Raw genomic sequence first — 18,111 nt, 5'->3', positions numbered from 1 at the left:
CCAGTCTAGATAGTGCAAGTTAAAGGGTCTTGCATGCCGGATTCACTTCTTGGATCTGGAGAAGAACCTGACAGAAGAGAGAATTGGAGTCCACTGTAGGTCAAATCGGCCCCTGGTGGATAAATCGCTCACTGCAAAACTGAAGAGGTTTAGGGCCAATCCCAATACACCCCCTACTTTCTACCACTAGCCCTAAAAAAAGAAGCCACAGATTTTAGGGCACTTGAAATCTTCCCAGGGCCCTGTCCCAATACACCCACTACTCCTACTTTTCAGCACCACCCCTAAATTTTGCTTGCTACGTCACTGCGTGGTTTACGTTCGGGTACGTAAGCGACTGCGTAGTTACGTTTGCACATACGTCACAAAATATCAGGAAGCCGAGAGCTAAAAGCTGTTTTAATTTCAGCTGTAGCGCTGTTAATATGCCACTTTATTAAGTTTTAATATTTTTTCAGGCGTAAAAGTAACCGTTAAGATCCCCAACCTGGACTCAGTTTATCCAAATAATAACGCCTGTTAAGAAATTTGACCCGATGAGAAAAAGATAGTAGACCAACAACTAAACCAATTCTCTTGGTTTTTGAAAACGTTTTCTCTCACACCCAAAAGGTTCTGACAGGTGAGAAACTGTATTTTTATCTTTATCTGTAAATTGTAAATTGTTGTGAATGTTTTAAATGTCAGAAATATGATGGAAAATATTATCTAGTGTGTGCATGTGAAGCAAAATTAATATAATATATTATTATAATATATTAGTGTTGTTATTGCTATGACAACTGTAATTGTGATTATTATTATTGTTAGAATATTACTGATATTACTTCTGTCATTATTGTTATTATTATATTGTTAATTGATTATTAATCAATCAATCATATCATCATCCTTTTCTTTTCTGAATGAATATGTGTATTTTTCATAGATCGCCATTATTACTGCTTATTACTACTTTTCCATGTTCAAAGAGGATTGTGATATTGATGAAGATAGATATTTATTATTATACTTTACATTACTTATTTAATTGATTGATTACCCCATTCTTTTACTTTATTTATTAGTTATTAATTAATGAACTATTTTTTATTTCTTCATTTATTTATTTTTTTCTTTTTTTTGGCTGCGGTCGTTTGGTCATTCTAGAACAGGTTTTCAACTGGTTTTGTCCCAGGGACCACCATTATAACCAAGAAGCAACTCGGGGACCACTGCTTTTGGGGATGTGTGTTTTATTTTGCACCTTGCTTTTAAATAAGAGTATGGGCCTACAAAGGCTATGTATTTGCATCCGTTTTTATTTGCACCTTTTGCTATAAAAAAAAACAAAACAAAACAAAAAACAGTCAATGAAAAATGACCAATAGGAAGCCAAAAGGGTTTATAATATTACAAAGTTCACTCTCACTCATTTGACATCATTTGGATGGATAAATTATTCACAAAAATGAATAGTAAATGGAAAATAAATTGAGTCTAAAGAAAAAATATATATATTTTTAATTATTATTGTTTTCCATTTACAATGTCACGGACTACCTGCAATACTGCCACGGACCACCAGAGGGCCGCGGACACACAACACACCGCACGCACTCACACACGCATTCACATAACCGCATACACGGTCACAAACATTGATTTTGTTGTTTTGTTTTGTACAGTTTTGTTTGTCTGTTTGTTTTGTTTGTTTTCTAGAAAAAAAAATTAAAATATATATATAAAATAAAGAAAAATGTTATAATATTCCGATGAAAACAGAAGTGACGCAGTTAATCGGAAGTGACGTAACCCTTCCGGTTGCCTTTTTCATGGCAGCCTACAGAGTAGCCACGCTTGTTTGTTAATCTTCTATTTTTTTCCCATTATATTCAAGACATATCGGATCAATCGTTACAAAACATGTCGGGACGTAAAAGCAACAAACTACCAAACAACTTGCCGCAGCTTCAGAATCTCATAAAGAGAGACCCGCCGTCTTATGTCCAGGAGGTGCGTGCGCAGCTAACGCGGCTAATGCTGTCAGCCTGCAGACTGAAACTGTTTTAATGTTGTTCTTATGTTGTCTTACTTTGAACAGTTCACGCAGCAGTATGAACACTATCGATCAAATGTGCGGATCTTCAGGCTGCAGCCTGACAAACCCAACAAGGAGCTGGCGGAGCTGGTCATGTTTCTGTCTCAGGTAATAATAATAATAATAATAACGTGTGTGTCTCTCCCACCTGTAGATGGGTTTTGATTGATTGATTGAAGAATTTATTAGAAGAATTGCATAGGATCAGGTACAGTTTCATGACAGTACAGATTCGCTGATACAAAGTCAACTAAAGGGCATTATTCCAAGAAAGCATTACACTTGTTTACATTGGAGACCTTTTTTAAACTCATATAACATTGAATGACATAGATAAGATAAGATAAACCTTTTAATAGTCCCACAGAAGGGAAATTTGCAGTTTACAGCAGCAAAGGGGATAGTGCAAAAACAAGAGGCATCAATAGAAAAGTAATAACACAGTAATAATAACACACTATGAACAGTAAACTGGTATACAATAATAATAATAATAATAATAATAATACAGGTAAGAAGCAGTACTTTGTAGGGAAGATTGTAAAAAAAAAAGAAAAGGGGGGAATTACTGTTATTTTGCACCGAAAGAGACTAAAAAGGTGATGAGACAAATAGAATAAGCTAGGTAATACAAAACAAAAGCAGAAAACAAAAAACAAAAACAAGAAACAATAATCAGAAGGAACAGCGGGATGTGCAGTAGAGGCTTTGATTATTCCCAGTTACGAGTAGCAGCCTCCTGTAGGTGGCTTTTTAGGGCAGATTTGAAGGAGATTAGGGATTTGCTCTCTTTTATGGCTGTCGGTAAGGAATTCCACATGTTGGTAGTATAGGATGCAAACGAATTTGAACCTTTCTTGGAGTTAACCCTGGGCTGAAAGTGATTTGTGGAGCTGCCTCTAGTGTTATGGTGGTGAACATCTTTTACATTTTGGAAGTATTTAGACAAGTACAAGGGTATTTTGGAGGTGTAATGTATCTTGTACACCAAAATCAACGCAAGAAACTGTACTCTGTCGGCTACCAGGAGCCATCCCACGCTGAGCATATGGTTTGCTGTTAGGTGAGCCCGAGATGGAAGATTGAGCAGAAGCCTTATCAGTTTGTTTTGAGCTGTCTGGAGCTTGGTTTTCAGAGCCTTAGTGGCGTCACAGTACCAGACATGAACTCCATAATCAAAGTGAGGTTGAATGAGTGCCCTTGCCAAAATCTTCAGTGTGTCTCTGCTTTCTTCTTCTGGTTGTGTCATCAAACCTCCTCTTAGAATTAGAATGTCTTTATTGTCATTTGTACAGGTACAATGAAATTGGATGCTATCTTCTTTAAGGTGCATGTTTAAAAAAAAAATAGATATATTAAAACAACAACACCTATAAAAATAAATAATCTCTAAAAGGACACAAACAGGAAGACAATATACAGGTATTGCACGTAGGGCTGGGGATCGATTCAAATGTAAAGAATCGATTCGATTCTGAAGATTCTGAATCGATTATCAAGATTTGATTCGATCCGATTCGATTCCAATATTGATTTGGGTTAGTGTTATTAAAACTGTTTTTTGAGCTGTTGCATGAATTATATGACTGTAGTTATGCAAAATATTACTACTAGTATTATATTGAGATTAAACAGCAAGTATTGGCAGCTAATGATGCTGTAAGGACCAATCAGCTCCCAGAGTGCTGATAGAACTGCTTTCAGAAACATCATGTGGGGCAGAATTACCAAACAGATCCAGGGCAGCAAACAGAGACGGATGAAATCGGTTTTATTTTTTCCCACATTCCGTTTTTATTTGTTCCATTTTCGGTCTATTTTGGTTTTTAATGTTTGAGCATTTGGTTTTTAGCATTTTTTGCAAATGTATCCCCAAGACAGTATATAAAGTAATGAAATATAGACAAGTTATGCAATTATAACCTAACACTTTAATGTTTTCATACCTTTAAACATATTTAAAGGCAGAAACATGGCACCAGTTATTTTCGTGTCCAACAAAACATTCCTTTTTTTGGGATAAACAAAAAAATAACCAAAAGTTGTAATGTAATGATGAAGAAAAAAAAAATCGATCTTTAGACATATGAATCGATTTTTAGGAATTAATATGAGAATCGATTTAGAATTGGGAAATCGATTTTTTCAACACAGGCCTAATTGCACGATTCTATGGCAGGTATTGCACGGTTTGGTCAGTATTGCAAATGGAAAAAGTCAGTTTGAGTATTTAGCAGTATTGAGTGTAGTTATGGCTCTGGCATAGAAACTGCTCTTGAGTCTGTTTGTGGGTGATTTCAGTGTCCTGAAACGTCTGCCTGAGGGCAACAGTTCAAAGAGTGAGTGTCCGGGGTGAGATGGGTCCTTGATGATTTTCCTGGCTTTCCTGAGACACCGGGTGTTGTACAGCTCCTCCAGGGAGGGGAGAGTGCAGCCCATTATTTTTTTGGGCCGTTGTGACGACCCTCTGGAGTGCCTTCTTATTTGCCACTGTGCAGCTGGAGAACCACACACACATGCAATAAGTGAGGATGCTCTCTATGGAGCAGCGATAAAAGGACACCAGCAGTTGTTGATTTAGATGATGGTTTCTGAGAATTCTCTCTTGTCCCTCAGGTTGCTCACTGTTACAAGCAGCAGCTACGTACATTTCCTCAGGAGATGTCTGAGTTGTTGATGAGCTACCACACAGTCCTGGCGCCAGAGCTGCGGATGGTGAGGACACCGACACCTGCTTCACTTCTCTGATGCTTCACATCACACTGGCCCTGCATATCAACTGAAATGTCTCACTGCGATTCCTGTGTTCTTGACAGACCTTCTGCAAAGCGCTGATTCTCCTGAGGAACAAGGATTTGATCGACCCCACCAGCCTCCTGGAGCTTTTCTTTGAGCTGCTGCGATGCCATGACAAACTGCTCAGGAAGGTGCGAGCGTTCAGACGGATGCAAAAGACACTTTTGATGTTGCTTTTCATATTCTCATAGTTCCAACTTTGACGAAAAACAAACATTGGCAGAACTTCTGATGGTCAAACTGTTATTACTGTGTTTCTGTGCAACTGGCATATCCCCCCGTTACAATTAAGCTCATCTATGTTACTCTGCTTACTTGACCACATTTTTTGCCGTTTATGTTTTGCAGAAGACTTTCTTATTGTGCACTCCTCCTTTTCCAGATGTAAACATTTGCTTTTTTCCTCACTGCACAGACGCTGTACACTCACATTGTGGCAGACATCAAGAACATTAATGCAAAACACAAGAACAACAAGGTCAACACGGTAAGTAAACTGTGTGATTTGATGTTTTACAATTGACTGGCTTGAAATGGTCACCACTCACCACAGGTGTCACGTTCCTGTGCGCTACAGGTGTTGCAGAACTTCATGTATACGATGCTGAGAGACAGTAATCCCGTAGCTGGAAAGATCTCTTTAGATGTGATGGTGGAGCTTTACAATCGCAACATATGGTCAGAAGAAAGAAAAACAAAATTCAAATTCGTATTGCTGGATGTTCTTATCTCTCATGGTTCCTCTGATGCCCTTCTTGTCTTGTTTGTTGCAGGAATGACGCCAAAACAGTGAATGTCATTACAACAGCATGCTTCTCCAAAGTTACCAAGGTATTTATTTATTTTTTTCACTAGTTTATTCATTAAATAGAAAAGTTTGAGACCATCCTGCTTCTCTCTTCAGATTCTTGTCGCAGGCCTTAAGTTTTTCCTGGGCAAAGATGAAGACGACAAAAACGATAGTGACTCGGAGTCGGAGGCAAGTCTCAAAGATAAATGTGTACTACTTTTGACGTGATGTAGAAGTAGGGGTGTAACGATACACTAATCTCACGATACGGTACGATACACAATACTGAGGTCACGATAACGATACGATATTATAGCAGTATTTTTTTAACAACCTTGAATGAGGAACATATGACTGGAAAAAATTGTATTTTATTTGAAAGACACAAAATACAAAACAATACTGTACGTTTGCCTTATTGTTACAGTTTTTAATGCTTTATAACTGTTTAAGTTTTAAAGAGAAAGGCAGGCCAATTTTCCACAAACTGAACTAAAAGTAAATGTCAGGTTTGCATTATGCATCTCCAGTTTCATACAAGTACAAATATTTTGCCACAAACTGAATAGTTTCTCTCATGTATGATTTGACTTTTTTCTTTTCCAGAAATTTAACAACTAAAATTAAATAAATAAAAGTAAATAAATACATACAATTTTACATTATAAAAAATACTGATTCATGCTCACCTTATAAGTGTAAGAGGAGATTTATTTTTGTTAAGGTTATTTTGGTAATTCAGGGTTCATTATTTTATAAATATATTCTTTATATTCTGATGTAAATCAGGGACTATAATGACACTAGTCAGTTTATCTGTAGTGATTAGTCTGTTTTAGATTGGACGGAGTGATACGCCACAGTACGGCACTAGGTGCTGTGTTGATGTTCTAAAATACTACACTGTTGAGGGACATTAAAGTACACTGGAACTCAGCAGAAGTTGTCCCCGTAAGTAAAGGTTCAGAGCTCAAAACGGGACCGCAAAACGGTACTAGTTTCTTCTGAGCGGAGTAAGATTTTTGTCCATGGGTCGAGGCGCGGTCGGATGCGCGTTACTAGCCAACACAATAGATTAATATTAATAACCTAATATTGCGATACACTTTGTCACCACCAGGACACGTTTCGTTTTTGTATCGCAAAATTTCGTGGCACGATATATTGTTACACCCCTATGTAGAAGCTATAGTCTTTGAAACAAATGTACCCTGAAGAGTTTTGTTTAGAGTGCGTTTTTTTACTTAGAATGAGGGACCATCAATACGAGATCTGAGGGTGAGGTTCAACACCGGGAAGAAAACTTCCAAAAACAAGAAGAAGCATGAAAAGGCTATGAAAGTCCTCAAGGTACGACGGTGACCGTTTCCACTGATGCAGCATTTCTTTAAAGAAGTGTTAATTTATTGTTTTAATGCTTTATCCTAATTACTCTGTCACCCTGGCAGAAACACAAGAAAAAGAAGAAGGCAGAGGTTTTCAATTTTTCTGCAATTCACCTCATTCATGATCCTCAAGGTAGACTCACCTGCAGCACCACGACTGAAGGAGCTCAGTGATTTTTTTTTTCTTTTTTGTTATTGTAAATATTACAAATCTGTGAACTTATCAGATGTTTCCTTTTATCTCTCCTGTTAAGATTTCTCAGAGAAACTCTTGAAGCAGCTGGAGGACTCTAAGGAGCGTTTTGAGGTTAAGATCATGCTGATGGAGCTCATATCCCGCCTGGTTGGCATTCACGAGGTTAGTGGGTTTTGAAAATTACTCCACAAAATAACCCGTGAATCAAACACGTCCTCTTGTGTCCAACAGCAATTTTAAACAGTAGCTTCCTGACGTTGATTCCTTAAATGGACTATCGAGGATTCACAAATGTTTACAGAAAAAGACAGGGCAACGTCTTTTAGGTCAAAGGATGTCCGTGTCGGGTCATGGAGTAAATATTAGGAAGAAGGGAAAAAAAATTGTGATCTGGAAATAGTTATAAGACAGTCGATGAATGTTTCCGAAAATGTACCCACAGATGAGACTTTTCAGCACTCAGGGAAATGGGGAAACAAAAAAGATTTGAGCTTCATCTCAGATTTCACGGGGCTTTCTCTCCATGAAATATGTTCATGCATTTTGCAGAAAATAATTTCTTGCTTTTAAATGATTCCTGCTGAAGGCCGTTGTTCGAACTGCAGAATCGTGGGGTTTAGTTGGATTTTCTCACATTGCTTCTGCATTTTGGCTTTAAGTTTTTTGACACATAACTCCTGGCACACTGTAACATGCCAAAGATTGTAATTCATCTGTGGGTGTATTCATCTGACTTTACGACATGTGAAGCACCAGATGTTGGTTTCTTTTTTTTCTCTGTTACGTCGTCCTGATACATCAAACTCTTTATTAGTAGAGAAAAAGCTCTACTTTTTTAGTTTTCCGGCTCTTTGTTTAGATGTCTGGTTTGTGGGACTTATTTATCAAATATGTTATTTTCTAGTTAAAAAATACTTGTTGTTTTCTTTCTGCAGCTCTTCCTCTTCAATTTCTACCCTTTCATCCAGCGGTTTATTCAGCCTCATCAGAGAGGTGAGAGTAACTCACGAGTACATATACTTCTGCTTGGAAGCGTTTTCTAAGTGTGTGTTTTTTCTGCAGAGGTGACAAAGATTCTCCTGTGCAGCGCTCAGGGTTCCCACCAACTGGTCCCACCTGAGGTACATTACTTAAGTGACAAGGAAAATCTCTTGATTTAACTCATTTGTGTGACACTGTTCATCTTTTGGCACTATTTGTAGATCATTGAACCTGTGATCATGACCATCGCCAACAACTTTGTGACGGACAGGAACTCTGGAGAGGTCATGACTGTTGGGTAAGTAGATGACGTATGTGCCATCAGGCCATCATAGTTCATTTGTTACTATGGGCCAAATCCACAAAAGTATTGCGCGGCTTTTGCGGCCGCTAAACCGGTGCAAATGAGACAAAAAGAGAGCGTCTAATTCACAAAGCACCCGCATAGGGCGAATTGCACCACAAACTGCGCTGCCAAGCAAATAGCGTCATGGTGCGCCTGTGCCATTTGCATGCATGTAAATTAGGTAATATTCATACATTGGGTGCAAAATTGCCCCCTTTCTATGCAAATAAGCCTCATTGCAAAAACCGTCTAATTCACAAAGGCCAGCGCTATTTGCCACACGCAAAAATAGTGGAGCAAATACCGTCTTTTGGAAGCGTGTATTAACTGCGCGCAAACTCACTCCTCACTCCCCCTCTGTCTCTGTTTCTCTCTCTCTTCAATATCATTCAAGCCTGTGTGATACTGAATGATATTAAAGGTGAAATCTACAGTCAGACATGACTGTACACAGTCAGATCAAGTGGGGTTGTGGACTTATCTCGGATTTAAAAATAAAAATAACAGGACGGAGCTCAGGATTCATCCATACAGTAGGGGCTGCTTTATTACAAACAATTCCACCGTATAAACATATAAATCTAGAATGTGTGTGTTTAACAGCTGACCTGTAGGTGTGTGTAGCAAAACACAGAACATGAATTACCGTCAGATCCTGATCTGATCCCGATCCGGTGTGAATGAAGTTACTTCAAAACTTTATGGGCGTGTTTGCGCCGGCATATCATTAGAGCAAAATCTTTTGTGAATAGGACCTTAAAGCGGGGCAAATTGCGGGCGCAAATGCGGCGCAATTCACAGCGCTATTTGCGGGCGCAATCTATTCTTTGTGGATTTGGCCCAATGTGTTCAAAAAATACAGAGGTTCATGTTCAAATTTGAATACAAAGCTGACGATTGCTGCATTATTTACTTTACTTTTGCGCTTTTAGTATCAATGCAATTAAGGAGATAACAGCACGTTGTCCACTGGCCCTCACTGAAGACCTGCTGCAGGACTTGGCCCAGTACAAGACCCATAAAGACAAAAGTGAGTGACTGTTTGCTGCTGTATCATTGTTGGATTGCTGAAAGGACCCTTTTACTGCTGCGCACGCTTGTCTTTGTGTGTGCATATGCATCTGCTCAATGCGCCCCACTGTTTCACAGATGTGATGATGTCTGCCAGAGGGCTGATTCAGCTGTTCAGGAATCTCAATCCACGGATGCTGCACAAAAGAGACAGGGTGCGTTACTATGTACTCAAAGCAAAAAGCCTTACAAATGGGAGATTCACAGAGGGGGGGTAAAACACTGACTGCAGTCAACTGAAAATTAAGAAAAATGTATTTTAAAAACAAAAAAATATAAATTTCAGAACAGATTAAATGTTTAGCATTATCATTTTGGTATCAGAAGATAAAGCATTAAACAGTCTTGAATTGTTCCCGTTATTATTGTCCAGGGTAGACCCACGGAGGCATCAACAGAGGCTAGAATCAAAGGCTATGGTGAGCTGGAGGCGAGAGATTACATCCCCGGGGCTGAAGTCCTGGAAGTGGAGGAGGAGAAGAAAGATGAGGAAGACGATGAAGGTCAGTTGCTGTTGTTTTATTGAGTCCATAAGACTGTGACTGTCATGTTTTACACAATCCAGTTTAATTCTGCACAGTCCAACGTATGATTCATAGTGGGTACTTTTTCTTTAATCAGGTGGCTGGGAGAGTGCTAGCATTAGTGATGACGACGAGGATGGGGAATGGGTGGATGTCCACCACTCATCCGACGAAGATACAGGAGAAGTGGTGAGAATAAAGATGCACGGCTTGGAAGACTGCAGTAACTTTGATTTGCTCACTTTTTTTTTTTTGTTTTTTTCAAATATCAAACCAAATTTGTCTGTATGTCAGGTGGAGAAACTTGAGAAAATACCACCAGAAGAAAGAAAAGCCAAGGCAGCGGCGGTCAGCGGCAGCAGGCTCCTCACTCAAGAGGACTTCAAGAAAATCCGTCTGGTTCAAATGGCCAAGGAGGTCAACGCTGCTCCAGGAAAGGGCGCGAAGAGGAAAACCGTTGACAGTGACAACGAGGATGACAAGTAAGACTCCGGAGATTTAATCACATTATTAGCTACAATGAATCTTATAACCCAAATAGGGCTGGGCGATATGGACCAAAAGTCATATCTCGATATTTTCTACCTGAATGGCGATACTCAATATATATGGATATTTTCTTCTGTGACATAATTGGGGTTTCCCCCAAAGCGTTATAGCATAGCATCTCTGTTAGCTTCATTTTTTTCTGAGGCAAACCCTTAAAAAAACAGTCTTGTTTTAATACAAAGCCTCGTGCTAAATGTCACACAGGTACATTTATTAACAGAGGTCTGGACAATATCAAAATGTATAAAACAAATGAAATAAAAATAAACTGCCTGCATATATAGAATAAAAATGCTTCTTGAATAAAATAAAACAAATATCCCTTTCCTGCATAACGTTTAAATTAAAATACACTGTGCAATTAATACAATGTAGACAGTAACAGGCAGACTTTTCCACTGAGGTTGACAGTTGTGCAAATGACAAAACATTTGTGCAAATCTCAAATAAAACATTCAAGTCAACATAAGCTATATCAAAATCGTAAAAAAAAAATAATCGATATAAACGATATTGTCTCGTACCATATCGCGTTTGAAAATATATTGATATATATTAAAATCTCGATATATCGCCCAGCCTTAAACCCAAACAATAGGAAAAGAAGCATGAGGAGCTCTGTGATGTTTCTATTGTCATTTCTGGGGCCTCCTTTGGAGCTGGGGGCCAAAGCCTTTTGGCTGTTCAGTTACTTTTGAGTCAGTAAAGGGCAGGTGGTACAGTACAATGTGGTGCCCAGGTGAAAGGAGGGTTTTTCAGCATCTCACAAACTTGCTGTGTCTTTTGAACACGATGCAAATGCTGTAGCGATGGAACAAACTTGTTGTTTGAGCATAGCGAAGCAATTCCAGTCCTCCAGGGCCGCTGTCCAGCATATTTGAGATTTTTCCGTTTCACCACACCTGAATCAAATTAATGGATCGTCATCATCCAGGTCTACACAAGTCTGTTAATGACAGACTCATTTGTATCAGGGTGTGTTGATGCAGGGAAACATCGAAAGCAGGGGTGTCAAACTCATTTTGCTTGGCGGGCCGGATTTTACCAATTTTTTTCTTGCGGGCCGCACGCTCAAAATAACAAAAACGGTGCGAAATTCTTTTTTTCTAATTCTTTTTTTTTTTTACTATTGTTATCTAATCCAATATCAGTTTAGTTAATTTTAAAGGAAATATGCACTTTGTTTACACTCTAAATATGTAAAATATATTTCTTCAGGATCTTTTCTTGAATTTTCTCGTTTTTTTCAAATTATGTAGATACTTTTAATATCATTTTACAAAGATAAACAGAAACAAGTATGTTTTTTTATATTTCGCTTTTTTATAGGAAATTTAATTAAAAGCAAAATCTTTCTTATTACATCCGAGTGTTTCTTTGTGATTTAAAGATTTTTCCAGTACAATTAAGTGTATTTATTTTTAAAAATTGGCGCGGATATTTACGCCAGTGCCGAAAAAGTCAGCACTTCTCTTTTAACTGTTTTACTTTATCACTATCCTCGTATTCAAAACTGAAATTCTCAGAATAAATATATTCTATCATCTTTTTTAGCAGTGATATTTTTCCTGCGAAAATATATAATAGTAGTCAGTTAATAAAAATAAACGACCTTCTACAAAGAAATAAAATTGGCAAATGCATTCTAGAAAACTAAAAAAATGTCAAAAACTGCTCTCTTTGTGGAATAACGATGGATTTGTAGAAGAAATATATTATCGGATATGCTGCGATTCATGGCAATTATTTATGCCTTCCTTTTTAGTAAATTAACATTTCGTTTTTTTGCGTTGGAAACTTCTCGCGGGCCGCATGAAAATCTCTCTTGGGCCACATGCGGCCCACGGGCCGCACATTTGACACCACTGGTCTAAAGCGTGCAGGAAAGCAGCACTCGAGGTCCAAAATTGATACTCTGGGGGGTTTTTTTTGGTTTGTTTTTTTACATTATTTTTGCAGAACAAAAGGCAGAAAAGCCATCATCTAGATGCAATATATTTTGAAAAAGTTTTAGGTTAAATATTCCTGAGTTTGTGGGGGTCACAGTTAAAATGAAAAGATGACGTTTGGCTCACAGCTTCAAGCTCTGGGTTTCAAGCATCCTGTTTCTCAGATGACACCAGCTTGCAGTGGACAAGTGATGCTTATGAATGTCGTGTGAAATACTAGGACTATTGGGTCTCTTTTTCTTTTGTTCTTTCTTTTTTCCACTTGAACTGTGATTACTACAATTAATAATTTGTGTGTGTATATATTTACATAATCTCCAGAGGGGAGCTGGTGACGCTGAGAAACATCGAGAAACTTCACAAGAAACCCAAAGCAGATAAGGAATCACGACTGGCGACAGCGATGGTAAACTCTCACACTCGATCTTACACACACGCTTAGATGACTTACTAGTGACCAGAGCAGACAGTTGTGGGTGGTTTGAATTATGTGCACTGGTAAGTATAGATGTTATGTTTTTTATGGAGCTTGAACAGTCTCAATCGTCACAAATGCACAGGACAATTCACACGTGCGTAGGACAAGATACACAAATAAAACCTGATTTACAAACGGTTGGTGGTCTGTGGACTTCGCTGCATTTGTGTAGTAATTTTGAGACTCCCCTGACTTGCCTCAATCCACAAATGTCTTTTTCTGAACACGGAATGATCTGCAACCAATCAGATATCTTCCTTGTTTCAGCCAATCATAAGAACATGGGGGACGATTTACTCATCAGTTAATCATATTAAGTGATTTAAACCACTATGTGATATGAATTTCAGTCAGTTTAAAATGGCTTCACGGTAGGACAGCAGAACGACAAGTAAAACATGTAATTTGATATGTTTGGCTAGTTTAATCCCCTTGTTTACTGTAAGAAGTGTTTAGTTATTAATCTCAATCGCTTTAATTGTGTAATTACCAATACAACCACGTATGACTGTAGTGGCAGCTGTCCATGCTGAAGCTCTGTCAGCTGGGACTCATGGGATGCCATTTTAGTTTGGAGGTTTCCTTCACTAACTGTGGTTTTGTGTGTTTTATATGTGTGGCTTTGGCGTTTTTTATTTTTTTAATGTTGTTTACTCTCCCAGTTTTGACAGTTTTCACTGGTGATGTTCTGGTTGCTAGTGCACCATGAGTGAGATGAGTTTAGCACCTAAAAATATCTCCCTGTGTTGTTGCTATTGCAATTGTTAATAAAGTTTGTAGAATTTCAATAAAGTTTTGAGTTGATAGGCGGGGCCTGTGAACTCAAAGCAGTCAGCTGACTCGGTCTGAATGAAGCAGTGGAGTGCTTCACACGTCATCAGTGACGTCACACGAGGAAAGCTCCGCCCCACTGCGTCACTTTAACAACCCTGTTGATGCGTGGGGGGGCAAATCAAATACTGCACAAGGAATCAAGCTGCTACCTGGGCTCAGGGCGACACTCAGTCTCTCTTTATTGATCTGAAATTCAACTTTACAGATATGTAACACCAGCAGAGCTTCATGTAAATGTACTCAGAAAACTTTATTTTAAATTAGTGTACAGCATTTGTGACTATTGAACCTGTAGCTCCACTGTTTTTAGACTAATTTCTGTAAAATGTCAATGCGCAAAAGTAGCAAAATATGATTTTTTTTTTTTTTTTTTTTTTTTTTTTTAATTTAATTAAAAAATAAATTTTAACAATTCATAAGCACAAAAAAACACCAAACATTCACAACTTTGATAATGTTTTGAATTTTTAGGCGGGACGCACCGACAGGAAAGATTTCATCAAGAGGCATTCCAAGCTGAACCCCCACGCCAGCACCAGCAACAAGGAGAAGAGGAGGAAGAAGAACTTCATGATGATGAAACACAGTGAGAACGTCAGGTCTAAAGGGAAACGTTCCTTCAGAGAGAAACAGGTAACATTCTGATCAGTTTAATTTGATTGCAAGTTAAAATGATCACAAATGTGAGACTTTTTTGGCATAACAACTGAAATAATTCTGTTTCTCATCTAGCTTGCATTACGGGACGCCCTCCTGAAAAAGAAGAAGCAGTACAAATAGGACACGCGTGTGCCTCGTCCTGGATGTCAGACTGCCGTCACAACTACAAACTTTGACTATGTCAAAAATATTTAGCATCCATTAAGTGACCTGTAAAACTTTTGCATGTTAATGGATTTAAACAAATTTCTTTGTAAGCAAGTGAACTGTATACATTTACGTTGTTTTGAAATAAATTTTTAATATTTGTGCAATTGTGTTGCACATAATTTAAGCGTTTTGTTTCCTTCTTTATCATTTATATTTGCCAAAAGTAAGCTGTAAGTATGTTAATTGTTGGAATACAGAATAATGAAAGCTGTTTCGTGGTAAAACTGTTTTCTTAAAACACATGACCACCTGAACAATGCAGAGAGCATTTTTATGTTACCTGGAATGACTTGCGTCCATGAACTTGGATCTCACTGGTATTTTGTTACGTTGTTAAATTTGCTTTTTATATATGTATAAAATCAGGTCAGAATCATGACAATATTTTTGTTTGTGTGTAAGAGTGGGGGAAAAATGCATACGCTTCACTGATGAACAGTAAAGATAATTCAACCAGGGTGCAAAGGTGTAATTTTATGAGAGATTTTATTGGGCAGTTTGGTTATATGATTGCAATTACAGTTCAACATTCCCTTATTTTACACATTACTTTAGGGAGAGTTTATTTTGATTGCTACAGGAATTTCTTTTCTATCAGGCCTAAAGGTAAAGAAAACAGGAGTTACTACTAAGGGATTATTTGACTTGTAGATGTGGTAAGTTTGTCTGTACCAGATTTGTGATTCTTCAGAAAATGTCAATTGTCATTATTATATTGTAGATGATAGGATAAACTTCTTTGACCCAGTATTTGTTTTTTTTTGTTTGTGGTTTTTTATTTTATTTCCTATTTTAGGCAAAAGGATACATGTCTCTGGACATAATAGGTTGTAAAATTAGAGCACTACATGTAAGCAGTCCAGGTCCTCTTGAAGAGTGCAGTGACTGGTTTTTCAGGCTGATCCCTGATAATCTTTAATAAGCTTTAAAGATTTAAATTAGCATTACGTTGTATTCATTTAAATTAAGTAACAGTTAAGGTGCAGTAAAGTAAATCAGAACATTCCTTTTAGCATATTTGCAGTTCTGGAAAAAATTCTTTTATCTTTTTTTTAACTTTTTTAATCAAAATAGCTCTTTTATTATTTGAAATGTTTATTATTATATTTTGCAATCAAAAACAGCCCCAATGTTGTGCAAGACACAGTCTTATTCAGTGCAAAGTTGTACACCGTACATACTATACTAAGGCTCGACTGGTTAAGATTTATGATAGTGTAACAGGTGTCAACAATCTCCTGCAAACATGTTCTGGAACTATCCTTCCCTATATAATTATTGGACTAAGATTTTTAATACCCTGTCAGAGATATTTGGGGAAAAAATAAAGCCAAATACTCTGAGTGCATTATTTGGGGATGCTCTCACTTCCCTCACTAAGTCTAAGGATGTACTGGCTTTTGCTACCCTGCTAGCCAGAAGATTAATTGTAATTAATTGGAAATCAGCAATACCGCCCTGTCATGCCCGCTGGATTAGAGATACCCTTTATTTTCTTAAATTGGGGAAAATCAGACTGTCCTTAACTGGCTGCTCCAGTAAATTTGGGAAATTATGGGGCCCATTCCTTCAATTCATTAAGAAGACGGATCTCCCATTCACTCCTGACTGATGTGACTGAAGCAGCTTAGACCAGCAGCAGATATGTTATTTCTGTTGTGAGGAGGGTTGTATGCCGCTTCTCTAACTTGGGAAGTCTGTTGCTATCTCTATTGCATTTCACCGCGGTTGAATTGGTTTGATATTGGATATTATGAATTCAACACCCATAAAACTTGTGATACATACCACTGATTTTGGTCAAACCACTTGTGATGTGTTCATGGTCATCTAGACTATATCACAAAACAGTAATTATTAAAAAAATCATATATATGGGCATATATATGGGCTGATTTAAAAATCATATATATGGGCTGATTTAATGTGGTTTAATGAATTCAACACCCATAAAACTGGTGATACATACCACTGATTTTGGTCATATTGCTTGTGATGTGTTCATGGTCATCTAGACTATATATCACAAGAGAGTAATTATTATAAAATCATATTATGGGCTGATTTAATGAGGTTTAATGAAAACAATCGGTGTTATGTATCACAAGTTTTATGGGTGTTGAATTCATAATATCCAATATCAAACCAATTCAACCGCGGTTTGCATTTCACTATTACCTGACTTATGTGCCTGTGCATTTAAAATTTAATTAAAAGTTTTATTTTATTTTTTTTTGTATTTATCTATCTAATTATTTTTATTGTGGTTGTTCTAGTTTTATATAAATTGTTCAGGAATGCTGCAATACTTAAGTGACCACTTTCTTTTTCTGTTGTTTTTCCTAAAAGAAGAATGTATGCTTAACTCTTTGTAAATGTTTTAATATAATTGTATACATCTGCAAAACCCAATAAAAAAGTTGAAAAAAAAACAAACACAAAAACAGCCCCAATGTTATCTTTTACAAATGTTTTAAAATAATTTTGGTATCATTATGAATACTTTGCATATTTTTTTATTTATGTGTTATTTACTTTAATATTATACAATTAAAATCACGACTATATTAGTTAAAGTAACCTACACTTCTTCACCAAAGGATCTTCAGGGGACTAAACTGCTGTGGTGCCAACTGTCAGATCCTTTAAATCAGGATAAAACATTACTGTTACTCAAGCGTACTCTTAAATTAAGTACTTACCTGCTGTACTACTTTTAAAACTTGTGCTTTTTATTATGTTACCTCTTTTCTTATCATTGTATTTGTTATTTATTGTTTAATTGTGTCTTGCGCTTTTAATGTTGATGTAAAGCACTTTGAATTACCTTGTGTTGAATTGTGTGAAATAAACTTGCCTTGCCTTAAACTACATTACCCATAAAGCACCTGGAGCCACAGCTAAACGTGCCAAATATTCTCCTCAAAGAAGCCGGCCGTTTAATTCTTCCTGCGAAATGAGGTATCTACTTTAAATATATTTAACTAAACAGAACGACATATGAAACGTTTTTTGTCACTTGTGGTATTATATGGCCGTTTTTTGTTGGTTAAATCTTGGTTAAACGCTGTCCATTTCATCCCAGGTAGCGATGCTAGCCTGCTGTTAGCAGCAAGCTAACGTCAGTCTAGTGAGATTCAACATTGATCAGCTGTTTTAGTTAGTTTAAATGAAACTATAGGCTATCTTATTGTTTCTTTGAGTCAAAAACCCCCTAACAACAATCTGGACAGGTCAAAGGAGTTATTTGATGGCAGGATGT

At 37.3% G+C, this 18,111-nt stretch overlaps 2 protein-coding genes across 5 annotated transcripts in view; both read left to right on the top strand.

Annotated features, from left to right (window-relative positions):
• The first annotated feature begins 1,810 nt into the window (after positions 1–1,810).
• sdad1 (SDA1 domain containing 1) lies at positions 1,811–14,953 on the top strand. Its single transcript, XM_061733686.1, has 22 exons — positions 1,811–1,995; positions 2,084–2,188; positions 4,697–4,795; positions 4,897–5,007; positions 5,292–5,363; positions 5,454–5,554; positions 5,650–5,707; positions 5,781–5,855; positions 6,915–7,016; positions 7,115–7,184; positions 7,306–7,409; positions 8,183–8,240; positions 8,310–8,368; positions 8,450–8,526; positions 9,507–9,604; positions 9,724–9,800; positions 10,019–10,148; positions 10,267–10,358; positions 10,464–10,651; positions 12,989–13,073; positions 14,451–14,612; positions 14,712–14,953. Exons 1-22 carry the CDS (start codon positions 1,906–1,908, stop codon positions 14,757–14,759), a joined length of 2,061 nt encoding a protein of 686 aa, XP_061589670.1. The 5' UTR covers positions 1,811–1,905; the 3' UTR covers positions 14,760–14,953.
• Positions 14,954–17,731: 2,778 nt separating this feature from the next.
• Positions 17,732–18,111, top strand: part of klhl8 (kelch-like family member 8) — an 18,549-nt gene continuing 18,169 nt past the window's right edge. For all 4 annotated transcript variants that reach the window (XM_061733687.1, XM_061733690.1, XM_061733689.1 and 1 more), the window contains exon 1: positions 17,732–17,810. The gene's annotated coding sequence lies outside the window, so the exon portion shown is untranslated. The remainder of the gene's footprint in view (positions 17,811–18,111) is intronic.

This window comes from Cololabis saira, chromosome 11, assembly GCF_033807715.1.
Source record: "Cololabis saira isolate AMF1-May2022 chromosome 11, fColSai1.1, whole genome shotgun sequence".
Classification (NCBI taxonomy): domain Eukaryota; kingdom Metazoa; phylum Chordata; class Actinopteri; order Beloniformes; family Belonidae; genus Cololabis; species Cololabis saira.
Note: the sequence above shows the minus strand (reverse complement) of the source record. Positions and strands in the feature narration are given on the sequence as shown.